This window comes from Hoplias malabaricus, chromosome 5, assembly GCF_029633855.1.
Source record: "Hoplias malabaricus isolate fHopMal1 chromosome 5, fHopMal1.hap1, whole genome shotgun sequence".
NCBI classification, from domain to species: domain Eukaryota; kingdom Metazoa; phylum Chordata; class Actinopteri; order Characiformes; family Erythrinidae; genus Hoplias; species Hoplias malabaricus.
This window is the reverse complement of record NC_089804.1, coordinates 24114963-24136819: the sequence shown is the minus strand read 5'-3', so window position 1 is coordinate 24136819 and position 21857 is coordinate 24114963. Positions and strand designations below refer to the sequence as shown.

At 36.7% G+C, this 21857-nt stretch overlaps 3 protein-coding genes across 4 annotated transcripts; 2 read left to right on the top strand and 1 right to left on the bottom strand.

Moving 5' to 3' along the window:
- Positions 1–455: 455 nt before the first annotated feature.
- On the bottom strand, positions 456–6048 carry LOC136697182 (translocon-associated protein subunit alpha-like). The gene is made up of 9 exons (XM_066672176.1): positions 5901–6048; positions 4870–5012; positions 4365–4470; positions 4104–4231; positions 3518–3652; positions 3255–3331; positions 3063–3141; positions 2413–2506; positions 456–1086 (listed from the first exon to the last, which is right to left on the bottom strand). Exons 1-9 carry the CDS (start codon positions 5968–5970, stop codon positions 1022–1024), a joined length of 897 nt encoding a protein of 298 aa, XP_066528273.1. The 5' UTR covers positions 5971–6048; the 3' UTR covers positions 456–1021.
- Positions 6049–6477: 429 nt separating this feature from the next.
- LOC136697822 (signaling threshold-regulating transmembrane adapter 1-like) lies at positions 6478–10127 on the top strand. Its single transcript, XM_066673091.1, has 6 exons — positions 6478–6767; positions 6900–7016; positions 8279–8315; positions 8750–8817; positions 9267–9295; positions 9593–10127. Exons 1-6 carry the CDS (start codon positions 6734–6736, stop codon positions 9869–9871), a joined length of 564 nt encoding a protein of 187 aa, XP_066529188.1. The 5' UTR covers positions 6478–6733; the 3' UTR covers positions 9872–10127.
- A 224-nt stretch (positions 10128–10351) lies between these two features.
- arfgap1 (ADP-ribosylation factor GTPase activating protein 1) lies at positions 10352–21540 on the top strand. Of its 2 annotated transcripts, XM_066672095.1 has the most exons (13): positions 10352–10606; positions 11529–11591; positions 11719–11828; positions 12265–12436; positions 13048–13148; positions 13906–13992; positions 14260–14365; positions 14531–14587; positions 15475–15507; positions 16627–16683; positions 18195–18254; positions 18766–18842; positions 19255–21540. In XM_066672095.1, exons 2-13 carry the CDS (start codon positions 11532–11534, stop codon positions 19571–19573), a joined length of 1239 nt encoding a protein of 412 aa, XP_066528192.1. In that variant the 5' UTR covers positions 10352–10606; positions 11529–11531; the 3' UTR covers positions 19574–21540. The 2 variants fall into 2 exon arrangements, with proteins under 2 accessions (XP_066528192.1, XP_066528193.1); XM_066672096.1 differs by lacking the exons at positions 16627–16683; positions 18195–18254 and adding an exon at positions 15749–15778 and having other exon boundaries at positions 18772–18842.
- Positions 21541–21857: the final 317 nt, after the last annotated feature.

Here is a 21857-nt window from a genome sequence, read left to right as displayed (position 1 = left end):
CTGTGAGGAGTGTGGTGTGTTCTCCGTGTCTGCGTGGGTTTCCTCAGGGTGTCTGTGTCTGCGTGGGTTTTCTCCGGGTGACTGTCTGTGAGGAGTTTGGTGTTGTTCTCCCTGTGTCTGCGTGGGTTTCCTCTGGGTAAATGTTTCCTCCCGGTGCTCCGGTTTCCTCACACAGTCCAAAAACCCAAGTTGGTAGGTGGATTGGCGACTCAAAAGTGTCCGTAGGTGTGAGTGTGTGAGTGAATGTGTGTGTTGCCCTGTGAAGGACTGACGCCCCCTCCAGGGTGTATTCCCGCCTTGTGCCCAATGATTCCAGGTAGGCTCTGGACCCACCACGACCCTGAACTGGATAAGGGTTACAGATAATGAATGAATATTATGGGTTTGAAATGAATCTTGACCAAAAAAAGCACAGACACTGCATTCAAAGATATACAAACATATCCACAAGGTTTTATTTGTTTAAAGGAAAACATCTCTGAAAAACCTGTGGCATTTGATTGAGCCTTGACCAAGAAAATGCTTCTGTTCATTAAAAGCAGCAAAGCTGACAGGTTTCACATTCTGACAGGTTTTTTTATGTTAAAAACACATCAGCATTTTCCCTTTAAATATAAGGCTGGAAATGATTCATTTAGAATCAGAATATTAATGACTGTTGAAACAAAACCCTATATCTCCATTTCTGTTTTAAATATGAAAACATCAGCTGCCTTTTGCACTGTGTAAATATTTAACGATTAGAAGTGCAATGGAGGAGTGGGATGTTTGTTTTCTTCTGCTTCCCTAGTATTTAGTGATGGAGATATAAGGTTTTATTCAGACAGTGATAGATTTTGGCTCCAATCTGTAACACTGCTTGTGTTCTGATAAAACACTGAGAGGTCAGGCATCTGTAAGAATGTCCTTATTAAGTAAATCTGTAACAATGGATTTAAGGTGGTTCTGGTTTAGTGTTTTACACTGGATACGTTTCGATGGAAGAACGTGAAGATGGTAAAGAACAGCATTTCTGTAGCGCTCACTGATCGGTTCCTGCAGTTCTTGTGGCCCGTTTTCTAGGAGATGCTCTTGGTGATGCTTTATCTAGAACAGAGACACAGTACAGATGAGGAACAGGGTAATTGTGTTAGAACCTGGTCCTAGAGACATATCCCTAATCACATCCACACATCCACTCAAGGCAAATAAATAGAACAACAAGAAAGAAATAACATTGCACCACTTAAGGTGGAAATAAAAATGTAATTAGATTTTTCATCACAATTGTCCACTTCTCCAAGATGCAGTCTTTTGGCCAAAATACGTCCGGGTTATAATATGGCTTTGTTAGTTTAGAACCAGAGCTGCAATCTTAACATTGCAAAGACTAGAACTCAACAGTCACCCAAATCAATTCTGAAAAAACACCATAACAACTACATTTTCTCCAACCTTATCGAGGTTTTAAAAAAGTCTCATGTGAATCTCAGATTCTTTTTAGAATACAGTAAGATCAGCACTCCTAGTCTACTAGGAACACCGAGTGTGTTGTGTCTACTACGTTGAATACTGAGTTCTAGTCTTTGTTAGCATCCTTAGACTTTCAGCTATAGCTCTAAATTCATTCATTCATTCATTATCTGTAACCCCTATCCAGTTCAGGGTCGCGGTGGGTCCAGAGCCTACCTGGAATAATGGGGCGCAAGGCGGGAATACACCCTGGAATCCTTCCCAGGGCAACACACACACATTCACTCACACACTCACACCTACGGACACATTTGAGTCAACAATCCACCTACCAACGTGTGTTTTTGGACTGTGGGAGGAAACCGGAGCACCCGGAGGAAACCCACGCAGACACAGGGAGAACACACCACACTCCTCACAGACAGTCACCCGGAGGAAACCCACGCAGACACAGGGAGAACACACCACACTCCTCACAGACAGTCACCCGGAGGAAACCCACACAGACACAGGGAGAACACACCACACTCCTCACAGACAGTCACCCGGAGGAAACCCACGCAGACACAGGGAGAACACACCACACTCCTCACACACAGTCACACGGAGGAAACCCACGCAGACACTGGGAGAATACACCAAACTCCTCACAGACAGTCACCCGGAGGAAACCCACGCAGACACAGGGAGAACACACCAAACTCCTCACAGACAGTCACCTGGCGCAGGAATCGAACCCACAACCTCCAGGCCCCTGAAGCTGTGTGACTGCGACACCTACCTGCTGTGCCACCGTGCCGCCCCTAACTCTAAATTAAGAAGCAAAATTCTAACTCCAAACATGTCTTGCCTGATTGATTGCAACTGGAGGAATGGATAATTGTAATCATTTGATTATTTATTTATTTATTTATTTATTTTGCTTCTAACGTAGACGGGAAAATCAGGTTTATCACTCACTCATTATATTGAGAGTCTCCTGAGGAATCCAGCTGATGTCCACGTTTTTCATTCCTCCGGTTCCTGTCTCCACCTTAACGGGAACTCTCTTCCTCTGTGAAACAGACCAGAGATTATACAGCGATATGCTCTGAGTTAAAATATCACCTCCCCACGCTGTGTCTCATATAACTCATATAAATACAGACAATGTTTGTAATATTGTAACTTTGACAAGGGCCAAATTGTCATCGTCATAATGGGAATGAGGCCCTGTACTCAGCTGCAATACGCTGTGAGTTCTGACACCTTTTTATAAGGGACAGCGTTAACCTTTTCAGCGATTTGTGTTACAGTAGCTCTTCTGTGGGATTGGCAAGACGAGTTGGCCTTTGTTCCCCTTGTGCATCAATGAGCCTTGGGTGTCCATGATCATTCTTTGACACCAAGCTCATGTAAGATGTCTAAATGGAAACATGCCGTGTAGCCTGGGTGAATTGCAAACCTCTGAAGGCAGCACTAAGGCTAAATGATATACACTTCTTTGGAAAAATGTACTATTTTGGCTGATCAGTTTACATACACACATTTACTGAATAACTGCACATATTACAGCCCGACCTGCTCCAGATTTATTACAGGTAGGAATACAAATCCAGAATTATACTCACTGTTCGAGTGTCCAGAACCTGATACATCCCAAACACCAACAAAACCACTAGCCCGCTCAGAAATATGTACATAAACATCCTGAAAAACAACAGTCATCAGTTCACTTTACTTGTCTGTTCACAGTTCAGTGATGAGCTGAGTGATGATATGATTCTTTAACTTCATTTTATACAAATTTAAACAGTTCTTACGTCTCTCCATCCAGACCCTCGTCCAGTTCAGTTATGGTCACAGTCTGATTATAAACAGCGTTCTGGAAACCATTTCCCTGACAAAATAATTTTAACTTTCAATTCACACACATCTGGATTACCTTCAGATGCAAATGTAAGTACTTTGATTAAATGACATTGATTTACAATATCTGTGACATCAGAATCACACATATAAATGATAACAGTTTTCACTTTTCTCTTGAAAACATTCAGTTATGTTCCTGAAAGCTGTGTTTCACCTGAGAGTCGCGGTAATTGAGCAGAATGACAAGTCCAAACGGTCGTCCAGCCATAGGTGCAGCGGGAATAAATGAGTATTCAAAAGAAGCCTGTTTCTTAGAAGGAACAACCATCTCTAGAGGAAGAGCTGTGAACTACACACAACAGAAACAGAAAACATTTCAAAAATCATCAAAATCAATACCACATGATGACCACCACATATAATTTGAATACACAATAGATTTATTATTTTTAATTGCTGATTATAATTTTATCAGTCCCATCTTAAGCCAGATTATAGGAAATTAAAATTAGAATATCTTTATTTTTCTCTGCATTTAACCCAATCTGTGTAGTGAAACACATTTACACACACACTAGTGAACACTAGGAGGCAGTGAGCACTCATGCCCAAAGCGGTGGGCAGCCCTAGCCATGGCCTCATCTTAGAGACACAATTAGAGACTCATTACACATACACACAGCCTTAATCATAAAACCAGAAGGAAATGATAATTACTTAATATTGGATATGAGGATAATATATAAATAATAACATTATATGTAAATATCATTAGTAAGTATTATAAGGGATAGACTCACATTCTGGATGTAAAACTGAAAATCTTGAGGGTAACGGAAAGATGCCTCCAGAGACTGAACAGTAAAGTCTTCGCTGCCATTATTAGTGAAACCCACCAGACACTTCACAATCTCATTGGCAGGAAATTCTGAGGAATAACAAAACACAGTCTCTAAAATAAACAAACATTTACCAGTGATAATAAATAAAGGGCTACACAGAAAGGGCTTCTTCGTTATTGACATTCTGTAATATTAATTAAGTGTTAATGTTTCCAGTACCTTCTTTAGGAATAAAGATAATGGTGGTGTCTGCATCTGGGTGTGACGTCACATCTGAGCCCTGAGCATCTTCATCTTCATCATGAGCAGCAGCATCAGCACCATCCTGATTTATCAAAGGGAATATCAAACAGTTTTTAAACACTCACATCACATTGCGTTAAGAGTTGTTAACCTTCAAAGGAGAATTTACACTAAAGATGGCAACACTGTTGTGAGGATTTGATGGCATTAAAACATTTACACATAGACATTATTAAGTTCAGGTGCTGATGTTGGATGATTAGTTCCCAAACACAACTCTAACTTGTTTCAGATGTATTGGATGTAGCTCCATCACTCCAATCTACTGCTCCACAGAAACAAATGCTGGGGTTTTATACCCCTATATCTCACTCTTTTTATTAGGTTTGGTGACCAGTCATTTGACTGGTTTGACTAGTCATTTTAGGCAGCTTCAGATCCCAGGATCAATACTGTCTCCCCACAATAGTGAATTTCTTACAGTGTCTTCCGTTTGAGATTCTTCTACCAGACCTTCCTCATCATCATCATCATCATCCTCTTCCTCCTCCACCGCTGCATCCAAAACTTCATCCGAAACTTCCTCCACTAGATCAGGATCCGTCTCAGCCAACACTCCATTCCCTTAGATTAAAAACACAAATAAAGCCATGTATTATTGACTGTGCTATTATATCATACCACCTTAAAATCCTACATACACTAGTGTTAGAGACTAGATGAACACATGAAAATAATGCAATACTACTACTACCAGTAGAACTACAAGTATTTATTACTTTAAGCCAAAAAAAAACCTTAAAAACCTGTGTAACAATTAATAAAATACAAAAATGTTAAATAAATATAAAACACACAGGATAAGTTCGTACTGAGAAGGAAAATGTGGAAAAATAAGTCCTAACATAAAACCATGAGCTATAAAACTGTCTACATAATACACCTGCCTTTGAAAAAAAAGCTGAAACTTAATATGAAATGCTGCAGTAAACTTCAGGGGCTCCAAGGAAACGTTGGGACACGTCACCGAATCACAGTCAGAGATTCTGGGTAATAACTACCATTGTTTCACAATAATAATAAGTAAATATACACAAGTATTCAGGTATACATGTATATATAAAAACAGCAGTTATTGTATAATGTGTTAATAGGTATGTAAATGATAACTTAATTTTTATTTTTTCATGGAAATTTTCGTTCCACCTTAAACAGTGCAGCAGCCTTACGCTGGCGCCTGAAGTGCTCGCACAAGCCAGACTTGAAACTGCTGCACGGCTTAAGGTGGAACGAAAAATTCAAACGAGAAGACAGTTTAAAGGCTCTAAACTTAACATACACCTTTTTAGTTTACTGTAAAGTTAATATAAACGTAAATGGACGGAAATAAACCCACAAAAGACAAAGAGAAAACAATAAAGGAGGCACAACAAGATAATCGTTTATGCCACGTCAGTAAGTCAGTCATTGACAAACTACGGAATTTTAAAAACCTTGCGTAAATAAACTCACCGTGAGAAAAAAGAGCGCAGGGAAAAGACAGAAGAAACAATAGCATAAATTTAGAACCGAATTCAAACATTTTCTCGCTGTTAAAGTGTGCAGACAGATCGCAGCTCAGAGTGGAAAAAGAAAAAGAAAGAGCTGTAAAAGAGGAGGAGAAAACATAGAAGATAATTTCAAGAAACGCCCAGTTTACACTAACGCTAATGACGTAACGCGGAGGGCTCCGGACAGAGCTGAAGGATTTTTTGGGAGATTTCTTCTATATACCACTTTCAGTAGGCCAGGTGTGCACGGTTTTTTAAAAATTATTATTATTATCCTAATACGTTTTAACAATTGGCAAGTCTTTGTTTAACTTTTGATTATAAATTTTGCGTACAAATAAAATTAAATTATGTGCTTTCAGTAAAATAAAATTAAAATTATACAAAATTAAAGGAGATTTTAAAGTTCTCCAGAAGACCAGAACCAAATATACCATATACATAGAAATATTTACAAAGCATTTATTCATACACAATGTAAGAGTTAAACATTACATTACATAAGACAATATATGGTCGTGTTTCCTGATGATGTGGATGCATTGTGTGCAGATTCTGCAGATTTCCTCCTGTTTGTAAAAGTAAGATAAAAGGAAGTGGTTTTGTGCAGAAGTTGCTTGGCACTTATTTGGCTTCATTTACATCCTGCAAAGAATACACTCCAAATAAAACATTCGCTCGTCTCTCTCTATTCATCTTTAAAACCTTTGACTTATCATTTACATGATCTGAATGTTTAACTAAACTTTATAAGTGTTTACTTTTCACTGTGTTATATAATAGTTTTTTTTCACAATGAAGGAATGCTGTAATTCCACTGAGATGAGTGGTGAGTAGGTGCATTTTTTAAAAATTTACAGTTTCACTGAGACGTTAGCCTCTAAACCCAGTTATTTTCCAGTGTATTTAAATACTTATATAAAAGCAGTGTTTTAACTGTAATGCATTTGTGATATTATAGGAGTAGGTTCTCTGTGTGGTTCTGTGGGGCTCTGGTCTTTCCTGGGGGTTCTTGCTGTGGTTCTGACGTTCTCTCTTTGCTGGAACATTCTCTGTTGTATCCAAAATCAATTGACAGGTAAATTACAAGAGTCATACAGAAGATAATAATAATATCACTAACATTATAATTATATATGTGTATATATTAATTACAGAAAATAATCAGCAATTAATTATATATCTGTGAAAATTAGTATTATATCAGTTATCAATAGTGTAATAATATAGTATTAAACGAGAGCTCTATAATATGTAATAAACACTAAACCTGCTCTAAAGCAGTTTTCAGCATCGTTCAGGCTCCAATTTCCATTGAAATTATAGACTTTATTCAGTGATGTTCTGAAGTGTTTGCCACATTATTTGTTTACATTTTTCTAAGTCAAACTGTATGATGTCAATAGAGAACACACATATACTGAATGTTTACTGTTTTTTACTGAATCTAATGTTTGGGGGATGGAAAAATATTCTGAATACACTATGTACAGTATCTATTGCAAATACATTGATTACAGTAACTGCAGGAGTGTACGGGGTTAATAAGCTGATGTATTTTGAGGATGGTTAGTGAGGTGTTTATTAAACACTATTAATAATAATAAAGGTGCTACCAAAGACACTTCGAGGGATGCCGTGGAAGAACCACTTTGAGTTCCGTAAAGAACCATTTTTGCTGATACATTTAATTGTGTAAAGGGCCTTAAGATCAAGTGATGGATTTTTAAACATTTAAAAGGTTCTTCACACTCACACAGCTCTTAAAGAAAATATGGTTCTTTATGGAACCAAAAGTGGATCTTCTATGGCATCTTTCAAAGAACCCTTTCTAGCACCTTTATCACAGTTTTGTTTTTTGTTTTTTTTTTTGGGGGGGGGGTCATGTTTTTACAGTAAACTCTGTTTTAAATTTAAATATGTTTTGCTTTTATTATGGAGTTTTTTTAACTGTCATGAATTATTACTGATCATATTTAAAGAGCCTTATTTTTGAGGGAATTATCTTAATTACCTACATTTATTTGAGGTAATTATGGAGTGTTTCAAATGATTCATTGTTTAAGAAATTTTGAGGCAAAATAAAGAGCAACTGTTGTGTTTAAATGCTGTGGAAAATAAAATTAAATAAGTGAGCAGTGACTTATTTAAAAATATAATACTCTATTTTCAGATAAATATTTTGAACTCAAATCGGCTGAATTTGTAAAATGCAAAATATAAAACCAAACTCATAAAATCACTAGTAAATCTAGAAGCTTATGATTTTCTTGAACTGAAGTTTAAAGTTTCTTTTATTGTTTTATAATTTAAGCTGTGCATGTGTTTTTGTGTCTTTAGCCCGTGGTAAGTCATTTCTGCCTCGGTTCAGGAGGAGGTAAGAGTTTAAGTCTCTCTCTCTCTCTCTCTCTCTCGCTCTCTCTCTCTTGCTCTCTCTCTCTCTCTCTCTTTCAGTCTCGCTGTTCAGTTTTAGACTAACAGGAATTCATTTTCAGAAAAAACTTATGACATAGTGCTACATTTAGAGTCCTGTAAAGAGTTCTGTAAACGAAATTAAACTCTTAAAAATAGAAACGAGAAAAGAGATTTTTCCTTTGGATAGCATTTTTCTAAATTAGGTACAGATTTGTTTTTAAAGTTTAAAGAATACCATAGCAACCGTGTACCAACACCATAGGTATTTATAATTAAATTCGACATTACAGGCTCATTCATATCTCTTTTCCATGTGTAACTCTGAAAATCTGTGTTATATTAAATAACAAACATTAAATAAACCTTAATAATAAAGAACTTTTATTGCATTTACAGCATCAATATGAAAGACAGAGAGATGGAAGAGAACCCCATCTATGGAAACATCACTTACACACACAACAGTAAGTACACACACACACACACACATACACACACACTCTTCACATCTGTAACCCTTATCCAGTTCAGGGTCACGGTGGGTCCAGAGCCTACCTGGAATCATTGGGTGCAAGGCGGGAATACATCCTGGAGGGGGCGCCAGTCCTTCACAGGGCAATACAGACACACACACATTCACTCACACATTCACACCTACGGACACTTTTGAGTCGCCAATTCACCTACCAACGTGTGGGAGGAAACCGGAGCACCCGGAGGAAACCCATGCAGACACAGGGAGAAAACACCAACTCCTCACAAACAGTCACCCGGAGCGGGAACTGAACCCACAACCAACTACATGCTGCGCCACCGTGCTGCCCCATACACACACATATATATATATATATATATGTAAATGTAGTGATAATGATGGATATAATTAAAATATTTTGTTGTTCGTTTTGAACAGGAGATCAAAAGGAAGAACGGTCCTCACAGGTATGACTCTTTTACTTTTTATGAAGTTATTCATCATCATCATCATCATTTTCTTCTCCGCTTCTCCATTTCAGGGTCGCGGTGTTTATGAAGTTATTGAGATGAACAATTCAATTACTTTGTTGTCCCAACATGAATCAGTTTATGTTCCAGAGAGCGGGTCCCCAACATGGAGGAGACCATGTTTAAAGTCTGCGATACATTCAGGCCACTAGGTGTCAATACAACCACAGTTTCATAATGCTTAGAAGAGTTCTTGTATAATATTAATATCTGAAAATCTGTCTTTTCATTTAGGCACCCTCCTCTGCTAGAGACTGTTATGCAAATCTGACTCTGAAGATTCCCAAAGCGTCCTCAGGACGAAGTTCTCCGGTTCCACAGATCCAGTATTCAGATGTAAAAATGGTTCCTCAGAGTCCTGAAGAACCAGTAGAACCTGGAGGAAACACAGAGGAGAACCACATGGAAAAGGACTCATGTTCTCTTATGTCTGACTTGTACGCTTCAGTGGATGCAGAACATGTTAAGAACAAGAAAACAGAGAACAACGAGGAGTACGCCAACAGGGTCTGAACTTTAAAATTGTATCAGAGACTCATTTCAGAGCTAGAACTGTTCCACTATTTTAAGGTGATTAAACAACTAAATAAACCTGTACATTTAAATAAAAGGCCAAACTAAACCCTTTTTTACTGAGAAAATATTTTTAAAATGTTGTATGTGTAGGGGATGTAAAATGGCATCATTCAGAGAGTGGTGATTCCAATGCCCTGATTTTGTAATGTAGAAATATAATAATGTTTCATAATGCACACAGTTTTTAATAAAATGCATCTACTACAAATGGTGTTTGTGTGGTTATATACATATATATATTTTTTATGTATATTAAAGTATTAATTAGAGTTCTTTTATATTTATATATTTTTATATATTTATTTTAATTTGAATTTAAATTAATGTAAAATATTTTAAAATATTTATTTATATATATATATATATATATTTTTTTTACATACGTCAGAGGTGCGTGACGTCAGGTGGTCTCTCCCGAAATGCCTCGCGCTGCCAACGTAGCACAGAGAGCGAGAACCACGGAATCGTTTTCCTTCGGGTTAACAGAGCTCTCTAGGGTTCAGTTGGAGAACGGACAGTGTCTTAAGGGTTCTGTGAATGCAAATCAGTTTAATGTGAGGTAAATAAACTCCCGATTAATTGTCATCTTAAATACCGAGGGATTTTAAACCGGGTGTTTCCGTTTTACCTCAGAAATAAACCGGTTTCTTGACTGAACACCGCTGAGAACAGGTAAATATGGATTAATTGTTATAAATTGTGTTCATGTATATACATTTTAACGCTGTTGAACATAAATTAGTCTGGTTTAAATCTTTTGTTTCTATTTTTAATCGTTAGTTAGCTTCAACTGTTTCTTGTTGGACTTTTTCGTTCCACCTTAAATAGTGCTGCAGTTCAATGGAAAAGCTTAACTATTTAAGGTGGAAAGGGGAAATTCCAGCAAGATGCCAAATCTAGCTCCTCTTTCGGCGCTTTTTAACAAATCTTCAGCACAAAGATGTTGTTTTATATAAATATTTTCTCCACATAATTTGCTTTCAGTGATAATGTGAGCCTTCAGACTCGATTTTGTGTTTATATTTATTTATTTTATTTTATATTTTTGTTAAAGCACTTGTCTATCTTGATGTTGCTTACATTAGACTAGATTTGCCTCAGCATTACAAAGACATTAAACATAACGTTAAACATTATTCTGTAGGGACAACGGTAAAACGGTAACATTTATAGGAGAATCCCACGTAAATTTAAAGTGTTGTTCATTAATAAATGCTTGAAATGTAAATTAAATGGTGGGAGATTGTCTTTTTCCAATGTCCACCACTGTAAAGAAGTCTGGAAACAGTCTTTACTTTTTTCCACTGATTCTCCTTAATGTAATGAAACTATTATATCCATTATACAGACACCTAGTGGGCTGATTGTGTTAGAGATTTTAAACATGGCTACCCTCAGTGTGGGACCCGATCTATAGAGCCTGAACTTGGTCATTCCATAGCCACAACATATTTTGATTCTTCATCTTATGTGAGCCATACTTTATAGGTTTAATATTGTGCATATTGCTATGTTGTGGTGGTAAAAGTGACTGACTTTTTAATGAAATAAGTGTTTATTTACCTTTTTAATAAAATAAGTGTTTATTTTTCAGGAGATGGCAAGTCCCCGGACCAGACGCGTTCTGAAGGAAGTGAGAACAAAAGATGGAAATAATGTTAGTGTTATTTATATATTTTATTTTCAAAAATAGTAAATAGTTGGTATTATCAATTGCTGCTCTGGATTTCACAAATTATTTGGAAAAATTTGTCTTAATATAATACTCTCTCACTCTCACTCAGGTGTGTTTTGAGTGTGGGGCATTCAACCCTCAGTGGGTGAGTGTAACGTATGGAATATGGATTTGTTTGGAATGTTCTGGAAAACACAGAGGCCTTGGGGTCCATCTGAGGTGAGACAATGTTAAATCTGTCAATCAATCTGATCAGCCCTTTCCTAATTTAGCCTTTTTACAGATTGAAACTAAGAACATAAAACAAGTTTATTGCAGTAAAAAAAAATGACACAAACTGGATACCAGTATAATAAATAAGGTATATTAATACAAATACTTGTTTAAAATAAAATATGTAGTGGGGTATTTGTTATTATTTAATCCTGAGGAGAATAAATGTTTCACTGTCTTCAGTTCATAGAACATAACTGCTGCATCATTTACGGTGCATTGGCAAATTTGAACACAATGCTGAAGAAAAATTAGGGTTTTGGCTTTTGATAATGAACATCCATTGTTAAACTTAAGATTAAATATATTTTGTTGTGATCCTGTTCTTTCCTTTGATTTAATTTAAAGGTGGCTGTTAATTTATCTCTTGTTTTGATTGTAGTTTTGTTCGCTCCGTATCAATGGATAAATGGAAGGATATCGAATTGGAGAAGATGAAATCTGGAGGGAATGAGAAATTCAGATTATTTATGGAGCTCCAGGATGATTATGATTCCAACTGGAGTCTGCAGGAAAAATACAACAGCAGAGCTGCTGCTCTTTTCAGGGATAAAGTGAGTAATAATTGAATTCATATTTATTGTTATTTAACTGGAGGGCTGAGAGGTTAATCTTGTTAATGTAAAATCACAATTTAAGGAGCTTTCAAATGACAAGATTTAAAGTTTTCATTACACTATATACATTTTAAGTGGGATTACATTTAACCTAACCACACAATATAGACAATCCAGTGTCCAATCCAAAGGAGCCAATGACCTCTGAGCTTTGACAAAACAACTACAACTAATTGCTGCGTGGAGCCCAGCCTGTGGATGGAATAGTGTTTCCCCTTCGTATAAGCAGACATTACTTTATAGATCACTATCAGAATTAAATATCTATTACAAAACTGTTTGGACAAAGTGCAGTTTTGTGTGTGTAACCTGAAGGTATGATGTGTCTGTGTGTATATGTTTTGTTTTTGTGGTGTGTGTGCTTGTGTAATATGAGGGTATGGTCTATGTTTTTGTGTGTTTGTTTCTTTCTCTGTGTACATACCAATGATTTTATATTTGTGTGTAAATGTATTGTGTGTTTTGTGTATGAAATGTGTATGTATGTTACTGTGTTTGTGTACTGTGTCTGTGTATTTATGCTGTGTTTTTGTGTGCGTGTGTTTCAGGTGGCAACTCTAGCTGATGGGAAGGATTGGTCTATAGAAACCTCCTCTGCTAAAGACTGGATTCCTCCTCAAACAAAATCTGGACTCTCCTCCTCTCACCGGTATAAAATATGTAGTAAATTAATATTACTGCCTTACATTAACATCAATTATTCCATAACCAAGCAGTAACACTTCATTATGGTTAGATTTCAATACATTTATTAAATGCATTCACTAATGAATAACCAGCGAATCACATAATCAGCTCATAGAAATACTCTCATGTTTATTTAATTATTAGTCCTGTTGTCATTAATATTTTTAAATGGCAAATAATGATTTGAGGGAACAGATAATGCAGTAGTTTTAAATTGTGTCCTTGTTGATAATAACTTTTACCAGGACTGCTTCATGTTCATCTAGTTACTGTAGCATTTCTCCTATATTTACACTATATTATAATGTTATGGCTGTATCAGCTTCAGTTTAAACAATACGTGTTCTGGGTTTTTCTAAATATTTAGAGTGAACTTAATAGAATGGTACTGAGTTTAAACACTTTTCAGAACTGTCAAAGTAGATCTGCTGTTTGTATGAATTTACTGGGAATATTGTGAACATATTTCTGAGCAACATTGTTTTTGTTCATATTAGAGATAACCATGAGTGGATGATTTAATTTTTAATTTTAATTTAATTGGATTTCATTTGATGATTCCATGTCACAACATTGGTTACTTCTAAACATTTACCACCAGGCCTGAGAAATAATCTTGGGGAAGCACTGTACTGTGATCATCAGAGCTGACTGTTAACTCAGGATCCTCAAAAGAGCTGTCAGAATTCAAAATATTAATCTACTCTTTTTTGTTGTAGAAGTTCTGCTGGAACAGGACAGAGTTCCTCACACTCAGAGAAAGCATTTGAGGACTGGCTAAGTGATGATGTCAACTCTTACCAGGGGTGAGTGAGAAGTTTATATATGTGTGTCTGTGTGTGTCTGTGTGTGTCTGTGTGTGTCTGTGTGTGTGTAAATATCTGGCCCCTGGTCAAATTTATAGGTGTAAATTCAGAGCACAAATTTCTGCACTCCTTTATTGTCTTAATTTAACGTCCTGGAAACAAAAAAGATGATATGTGAAAAAAATGTATTACCTATTGATTGATTGATTGATGGATTGATTGAATCCTATTTGTGGAATAATGAATTATCTTTGTATTTACCCTCAGTGGCGGGAGTGGTCAGGAGAATCGATATGTGGGCTTTGGGAACACCCCCAATCCTCCGAAAAAAGACGAGGACTTCATTAACAATGCCATGTCCTCCATTTACTCTGTATGACAGATTTTACTTTTTTTTTTTTACAGTATCTCTATTTATAATTAAGGATTATAAACATTTTATCTGTAAATGATGTCATTGATTGATTAGTAAGGGCTCTGTGGTTGAATACTCAGGATTAATATCACGGTTTCTCTGTTTGTGGGTTTGATTACTCAGGGCTGGAGTAGTTTCACTGTCGGAGCCAGTAAGTTTGCAGCTGTTGCTAAAGACAATGTGAGTGGAGTTTGATTTACATTCTAATTATTTTTGACTTTGTTCATTGTAAGGTTTTCTAAAGATGTGTCTCAGCTACTTTATTTATAAAACTGGAAACTGAAAGGTTATATTGAAGTTGTAAATATAATGTGAGTTCATGTACAGTGGAACCTCTACCTACGAACTTGATCTGTTCCGTGACGCGATTCGTAAGTGGAAAAGTTCGTTTCTTGAGTCAATTTTCCCCATTTAAAATAATGGAAAAGCAATTAATGCGTTCCAGCCCCCACCCCGAAAGTAACCCTTTTTGCACTGATATATGTTTACAACACTCTCAAATTAGTAAAAAATACATGTAGCGTTACTAAAAATAAAAAAGAAATACAGTGGAAACAGTAATAAACGACTGGCTGGAGGAGTAACACAGGCACTGGCTGTATGACGGGAGGTGGGGGGTGGGGGGTGGGTGGAATAACGGAGAGTAGGCGGGTGAATGTGGGGAGACGAAGCGTAGATACGGCTTAACTTAGCACGAATTTCGATGTCTGCTATTTACACTAATGCTAAATTGCTAAAGTTACAATTTGCTAATTTTAAAAGCTCACTCAAGTCTGGGAGACTCGACTATTGGGGTCAGTGGTCATTTCCAGCCGCCGGCTCGGCGGAGGCTCGAGTTCGTTTCTAGAGTCATGGTTCGTTGGTGGAGGCAAAATATATTCAAATGCCCGGTTCGTATCTTGAAAAGTTCGTTGGTATAGGCGTTCGTTAGTAGAGGTTCCACTGTATTATCAGATGCTTGAACACACCTGATGAGATTTTTTTTCTTTATCTTGGTAGATAAGTTTATTCTGCTTCAGATAAATGTAATGATTTTAAACAAGGTCTTATTTTCTCTCCTAAATCAGACGGCAAAGTTCGCCAACCAGGCGTCGATGAAGGTATGTGTTTTGCTAAACTTACCTTTAGCAGCTTAACACTTGACAAGGGGGCACTTTTATGACTCACAAAGAGACTTCATCTTAATATTGCAGTTGTTAATATGATCAGAAATTTCTTAATTTGCCTCACAAACTCATATTTACAAATTTCAAATTGAAATAATAATACATTTAAAGTAAATTTGTGATGATTAGTGTTGAAGTGTGTTATTTACTCTCTCTTGCTCCCAATGGATTAAAGTTACGGGGTTATAAACCACCCCCTGAGCCGGTAAAACTATAAAAACTGCATGTTTGTTATTATGTTATCATCTACTTAGTGGGTCATTTTTCATACATTCATTTTCATTTATTTATTTGTTAATCAGCTGTTTATGTTTATTTGCTTGGCTATGTTTGTATAATTCTGAATGTTAACTGTTTATTTATTTATGTTGCTTGGCCACGTAAATGTTTGTATGTGTCTCGAGCTGAAGGATGTTATTTTATTCATTACAACATTCTTTACAGGGAACACTCTTCTCTATATTGTATTACACTATTACTATATATTTGCTTTGTTTTCTTTATCGAATGTGTTACGAACTGTCACTTTGAAAATCAATCCAACAATTCCATATAACCATGTGTTAAACTTTACCGCAGCGCCAGTTTAAACATCAGGCTTCTGTGTCCTGTTGAATGCGTTATTGACAATATTTAGAAATTACTTTTTAATTAGTTAAAGGAAGCATATTAAAAGTACAAAGCTGGATTCTTTGATTCTTGGTGTGTTCTTAAATGGTCAGTTTAGCCTTTTTAAATCTAATCTCTTTTTAATATCTCAGGATAATAGAGGCAATTAATATAACTCAGTAAAAACCCAGTGGCTTCTGATATAATCACATAAACTTGATACGTTTCTGGCCTTTACGAAGTGCACAGAAATGTGTATATATGTGATTACATGTAAGACACTTGAAGTTTGCTTTAACTCTTAATTTTTCTTTAATTATTTGTCCATCTGATGCTGCTCTTAATCAACTTGTCTGTTAAAGGAATGCTGTCTGTTTTATTTCATAAATGTACCCATTAATTTCACCCTTTATTCTTCATTCCTCATCATTTATTCTGAAACAGGCTGCAGAGTTAAGCCAGACTTTAAATGAGACTGTAATCAAACCCACTCAGGAAAAGGTAACCGAAGCTTGTGCTGCTTTGGTGGTGGGCATTAATGCTTTAATTAGAATAAAGCTAATCTCCTGCTTAAATAGAGTCGTTAATAATGGGTTAATCTGCATAACAATGCACAACACTCATAATTAAATTAACACAGATTTTAAACCTTATGCTCTGCTTAATAATAATAATTATTATTACCAATCTAATTAAATTGCTTTTAAATCCATTATTCCACGCCCAAACAATAAAAGTTAAAACAGTCTGGTTCTAGCTTTGGTTCTAGGCCTCAGTTCAGTTCTTACTGAGTATACTTCTCCTGTTTTATGAAACATACTTTAAAAACATGTTTTGGACTGACACTATTCTGGTTCATTCAGGGACCACAAAGCAATTTGATTCTTTAGTTCTTATAACGTGTACCTTGTGGAAAAAAATGTTAATATATAACATTAAAATATAAACTGGTTTGGCTCGTTTAATCATGCAGATAGAATTTCAAAATGTACGTTTAAAATCATGGCTTTTAGAACCAAGGGTCTGACTTGGAACTGTTACATTTCTGCTGAATGTATTCACCACAAGTATAATTATATTAAATTCTGTTATTTGACTCTAATACATTTTATTAAACTCTTTTTAATACTATTTCAACCCCAAATTAGAAAAAGAAACCTTGGAATGTACAATACAAACTTACAAATCATTGCTTTTTTACCTTTTTTTCAGTATGACATTGAATACAATGCAACTGCACATTAAGCGATAGTTTCCCTCATTAATCTTTTCCTCTCACACCATATTTGAAAATGTTTGAACAGTAAATCATTTAAAGCGTCGTATTGCTGTCATTCCCTTTCACAACAGCTGAATGATGTTTAAAAATCGAAGACAACAAATGATTCCTCAAAACAATGCTTAAGGTGATAGAACAGTAAGGAGCCTTTGTTGTCTGTCGCTCAGGTCAAAGTACAGGAAGTGCAGGAAGACCAGTCCAGAGCATGCTCTACTTCTGTAGCCGTATATTTGAAATGCATGTAGAATGCGGTTTTACATTTTTGTGTGAGAACATAGGCATCACCGGGAAGAAAAAAAATCATGAAGGCAGGGTGTGTTGTATGTATATTTTAGCATTAATGATGCTGTTACAGAAATTACATTTGACACAGTCCTCTTCCCTGAGAGACCTTGGCTTTTGGGCTTGTTGATGTAATGATGGTCATTTTCCTCTTTGTTGATGTAACATTGCAGTGGATTCCTTGACATAGGTTTGCCAAATTTATCCTGAGCCCATGCAGTCTGAGAGATACAGCTCTTTTTTTATGTTTTTCACAATAAACATCAAATATCCAAATCCCCTTTTATCTTTCTCTGCGTAACAACGATTTTAAATATTACACATTTTCCAATTTCTTCTAATTTGGGGTTGTAAACACTGCTAAACTCAGCTAAATTCTGTTATAAAGCTCCAATATTAAACTCTGTTAAACACTATTAAACTCCATTATTATCGGTTGTGACTGGTTTAGATGAAGGATGGAAAGTTGTTGGATGAAATGGCAGTGGGAATCACAGGACTGGCCACGAAGGTACGAATGATAAACACAAGCCACACCCATATCCTCTGAGTAAACCACACAGCCCTGGTCGCAGCACTACAGTTGCATCAGCCAATCAGAATTGTTCTAAAGAAATTTAATAGTGAAGTGTTTACTCGGAGGACGTGGTGTGGGGAGTCTGAACACATTAATCTTATGTTTGTTTTTGTGTTGATTTCTTTGTGCTGCCGTTGTAAATATGACGGTGAGTAAAAAGTAAACGTTAACATTTAGAACTGTTTTTGGTTTGTGAAAGAATCAAATGCACTGTAACGTTATGAAGTGTAAAGTATTTCTACATGGGGCTGTGGTGCTGGAGGGTAGTATGTGTCAACGATGTTGATTTTATGTTCTAATATTAGCGATAAATCAAGTGAGTTGTTACTGCAGGGTCTTATTCACTAAAACTAAACGGACAAGAAGTTTTCTTTCTGTCTGAAGAATCTGAGCACTCTGATGTGCTTTATTTCTGATTATAAATTGATTTTATTGCTGATTTCAGGTGCAGGGCGCTGGAGCTAAAGGCTGGAAGGACATGAGCTCCTTCTTTAGTGGGAAACCTGAAGACCCTGCAGACGGGTAAAGACCAAACAGTCTCTCACTTTCATTTTAAAAGTCTGCACCTTTTTATGATGGAACTTAACGGATCGGGGTGTGTGTCTCCCTGTGTCTGCGTGGGTTTCCTCCGGGTGCTCCGGTTTCCTCCCACAGTCCAAAAACACACGTTGGTAGGTGGATTGGTGACTCAAAAGTGTCCGTAGGTGAGAGTGAATGTGTGTGTGTGTTGCCCTGTGAAGGACTGGTGCCCCCTCCAGGGTGTATTTCTGCCTTGCGCCCAATGATTCCAGGTAGGCTCTGGACCCACCGCGACCCTGACTTGGATAAGCGGTTACAGATAATGAATGAATGAACTTAACGGATCGCAGGTTCTTTTTTAAGTGCATTTTACAGGAAAAAAAGCCAATTAGTGTTTGTTTATTCTTCTGTGTAGTTCCGCAGGTGTAGAAGGTTATCAAAACATGGATCCATCCAGTGGTTACCAGAACAGTGAGGGAGTGGGCCAGTCGTTTTGGGACGGTTTCGGGAGCGGGTCGAAGGTGAAGACGTCCCCAAGCAGCGAGAGCTGGACCATCGCTGAAAACTCTGCTGAGAAAAAGAGTTCGGACGGCTCCGAGCCACCGTCCAACAACAAACACAGCACTGGAGACAGCTGGGAAACTTGGGACAGCAACTGGGACAACGCTGTAGACAACAGCACCCAGAAGAACACTGCCACGGAGGAGCAGGGCTGGGGGAATGCCGACTGGTAGAACACCGTTCCTCCTGCCGCTGGGCGCCTCTGTCATGGTGATGTGTGTTTGAGTGACTTTGATTAGTTTGAGATGTTTCACAAACTCCTCCATCGTGAACATTTTCTCAGTAAATATTCAAACCCTCAGTGTCTGTAAGTGTTTGTTAAGATCCTTATTATTAAAGATGATGATGATGATGAAAATGATGACGTTTTAAGAACCTTGCACGATACAAACTCAGACAATTAACAAAGGCACTCGCAGCTTGTAATGATGACCTCTGTGCTCTTTCAGTTTAATTTGTAGTTATTTATCTTTCTATTTCTTTGTTAGTTTTCATATTGTGGTGAAATAATGTGATGATGTAAACAAATACATATAATGCAAGGATAGTCTCAGCCAATATCCGTACAGTACTAATTTGACCATCTCCAAAATCATGTTTCTAATGAATTCTTCTATTATTTAAATGCATAGCTTGGTTCTAAAAGCAAATATTATTTAAATAAACATCCCTAGACTTGTTAAATTGTACATCCTTAATGTGTCTGAATACACTGTCCACCACAGACACGTATCACTTCAAAAACACCATGTCGTAAACATTACACGGCTATAAAAGCAGACATGGGTCTGTGTTCCTGTCCTTGTTTGTGAATGATGGACTATATTGCTTTACCCTAGTAAATTATCAGACAAATGTTGTGACCGAAATACGTGTGCATTAGACATGTTCCATCAGAACACCTGTTCTTTAAGGTTCTCTAATGAACGCCGTGATTACAGAGAACTGCCTTAAAGAAATATTTACACACAAATGTTTTAAAAGCACCCAAAAATAGTTGACTAAAGCCTGTACTTTCCGCTGCCTCTAGGGGGCACTAGAGTGCAGGTGTCTATTAACTGTTTTAACTGGACTTTGATTCTGAAGGTCCTTTGGTATTTCTCCTGACTTTAGAATATTATACTTCACACAACTGGAGAGATTAATAATAAACGTAATAATAATAAAATAAATTAAGCTAAACTATTTGACTAAATTGACCAAATAAACATTCTTTTACCCCAAATCTGTCTGAGGGGAACCCGTCTAAAGGCCACTAATAGAGAGTTAAATTAGTAAACTGCATCTAGTTAACCCCTGCCCCAACTCTCTGATCCTGTTCTAATAGAGCTTCACTCTGATGTAATATTAAGACTTTCAGAACGTTTTTCTGTTCTCTGTTGAGCTGGAAACATTGTCACTCCTCGGGTTAATCCTTCAGTTTATTGTTCCTGGTTTTATTTTACTCAGCTCAGTTTGGGAGGTGTAAGGTGGGATTAATCTCAGATATGCACAGGAGGTATGTGTGAGTGAAGGTGGGCTCTGAGTGAAGCCCAGCTTTAATATAGGAGTGGGTGTAAAAGGCTTTGGACAAAAAAAGTCCTTACAGAATTGAGGGACTGTAAAATTGACCTGGATTAATGTTGGGATGATTAATTTTTCTGCATGTTTTAAACTGCACTTTGCTCGTGACCTGTATATGGTGCGTTTCCTCAGTGGTGTGTTTCTCTGGATTATTTTTGCCTTAAAACTTGTTTTAAAGCCCACAACTCTAACTGAACGCTGCTGTGGATGTAAATGTATAAAATCCTGATTAAAATGGGTTGTATTCCTATTATTTCCATTTGTATGAAAAGTGTAAAAGCCTATTTGTTTTGTTTATGATGTTTTGTTTTTGACCTGTTTTGGTATTTCTCTCTCTCTCTCTCTCTCTCTCTCTCTCTCTCCCTCTCTCTCCCTCCCTCTTCCCCTCTTCCCCTCTCTTGGGGATCTGTGCAATATGCTTTTTCTGTTTATCTTTTCCTTCCTTTTTTGTCCAACGCTGTGAATAGAAAAGTCCTTTTTTCCACAAAAAAGGTGCAGCGCTGTAAAGAATTTTCTTTTTTTTTTTTTTTGTGGGGAGGGATGGTAGGGGACAAATGGACAGTAATAAATATATGTACTACCTATCAATGACTACTGCAATTTTTATTTTAAGTGACATTTTTAAACAATAAACCTCAATAAAACCGCTGTATAAACAGATCTAATAATTCTAGATAAAACACTATAAGAAACATACAAGTCATACATGTGTAATTATCACTCGTTTGTGTCGTCTCCTATGTCATATTCCTGTAAACTCTAATATATGTTTAGATTCCCGTAGTATACTAAAGTAATTGTCTAAATGTATTATAAAATTATCATATTGTTTGTATGTGTGCGCGTTCCCGTGACTGGTTCCGTTAACCACCATTTTCAAGAAATGTATAAACC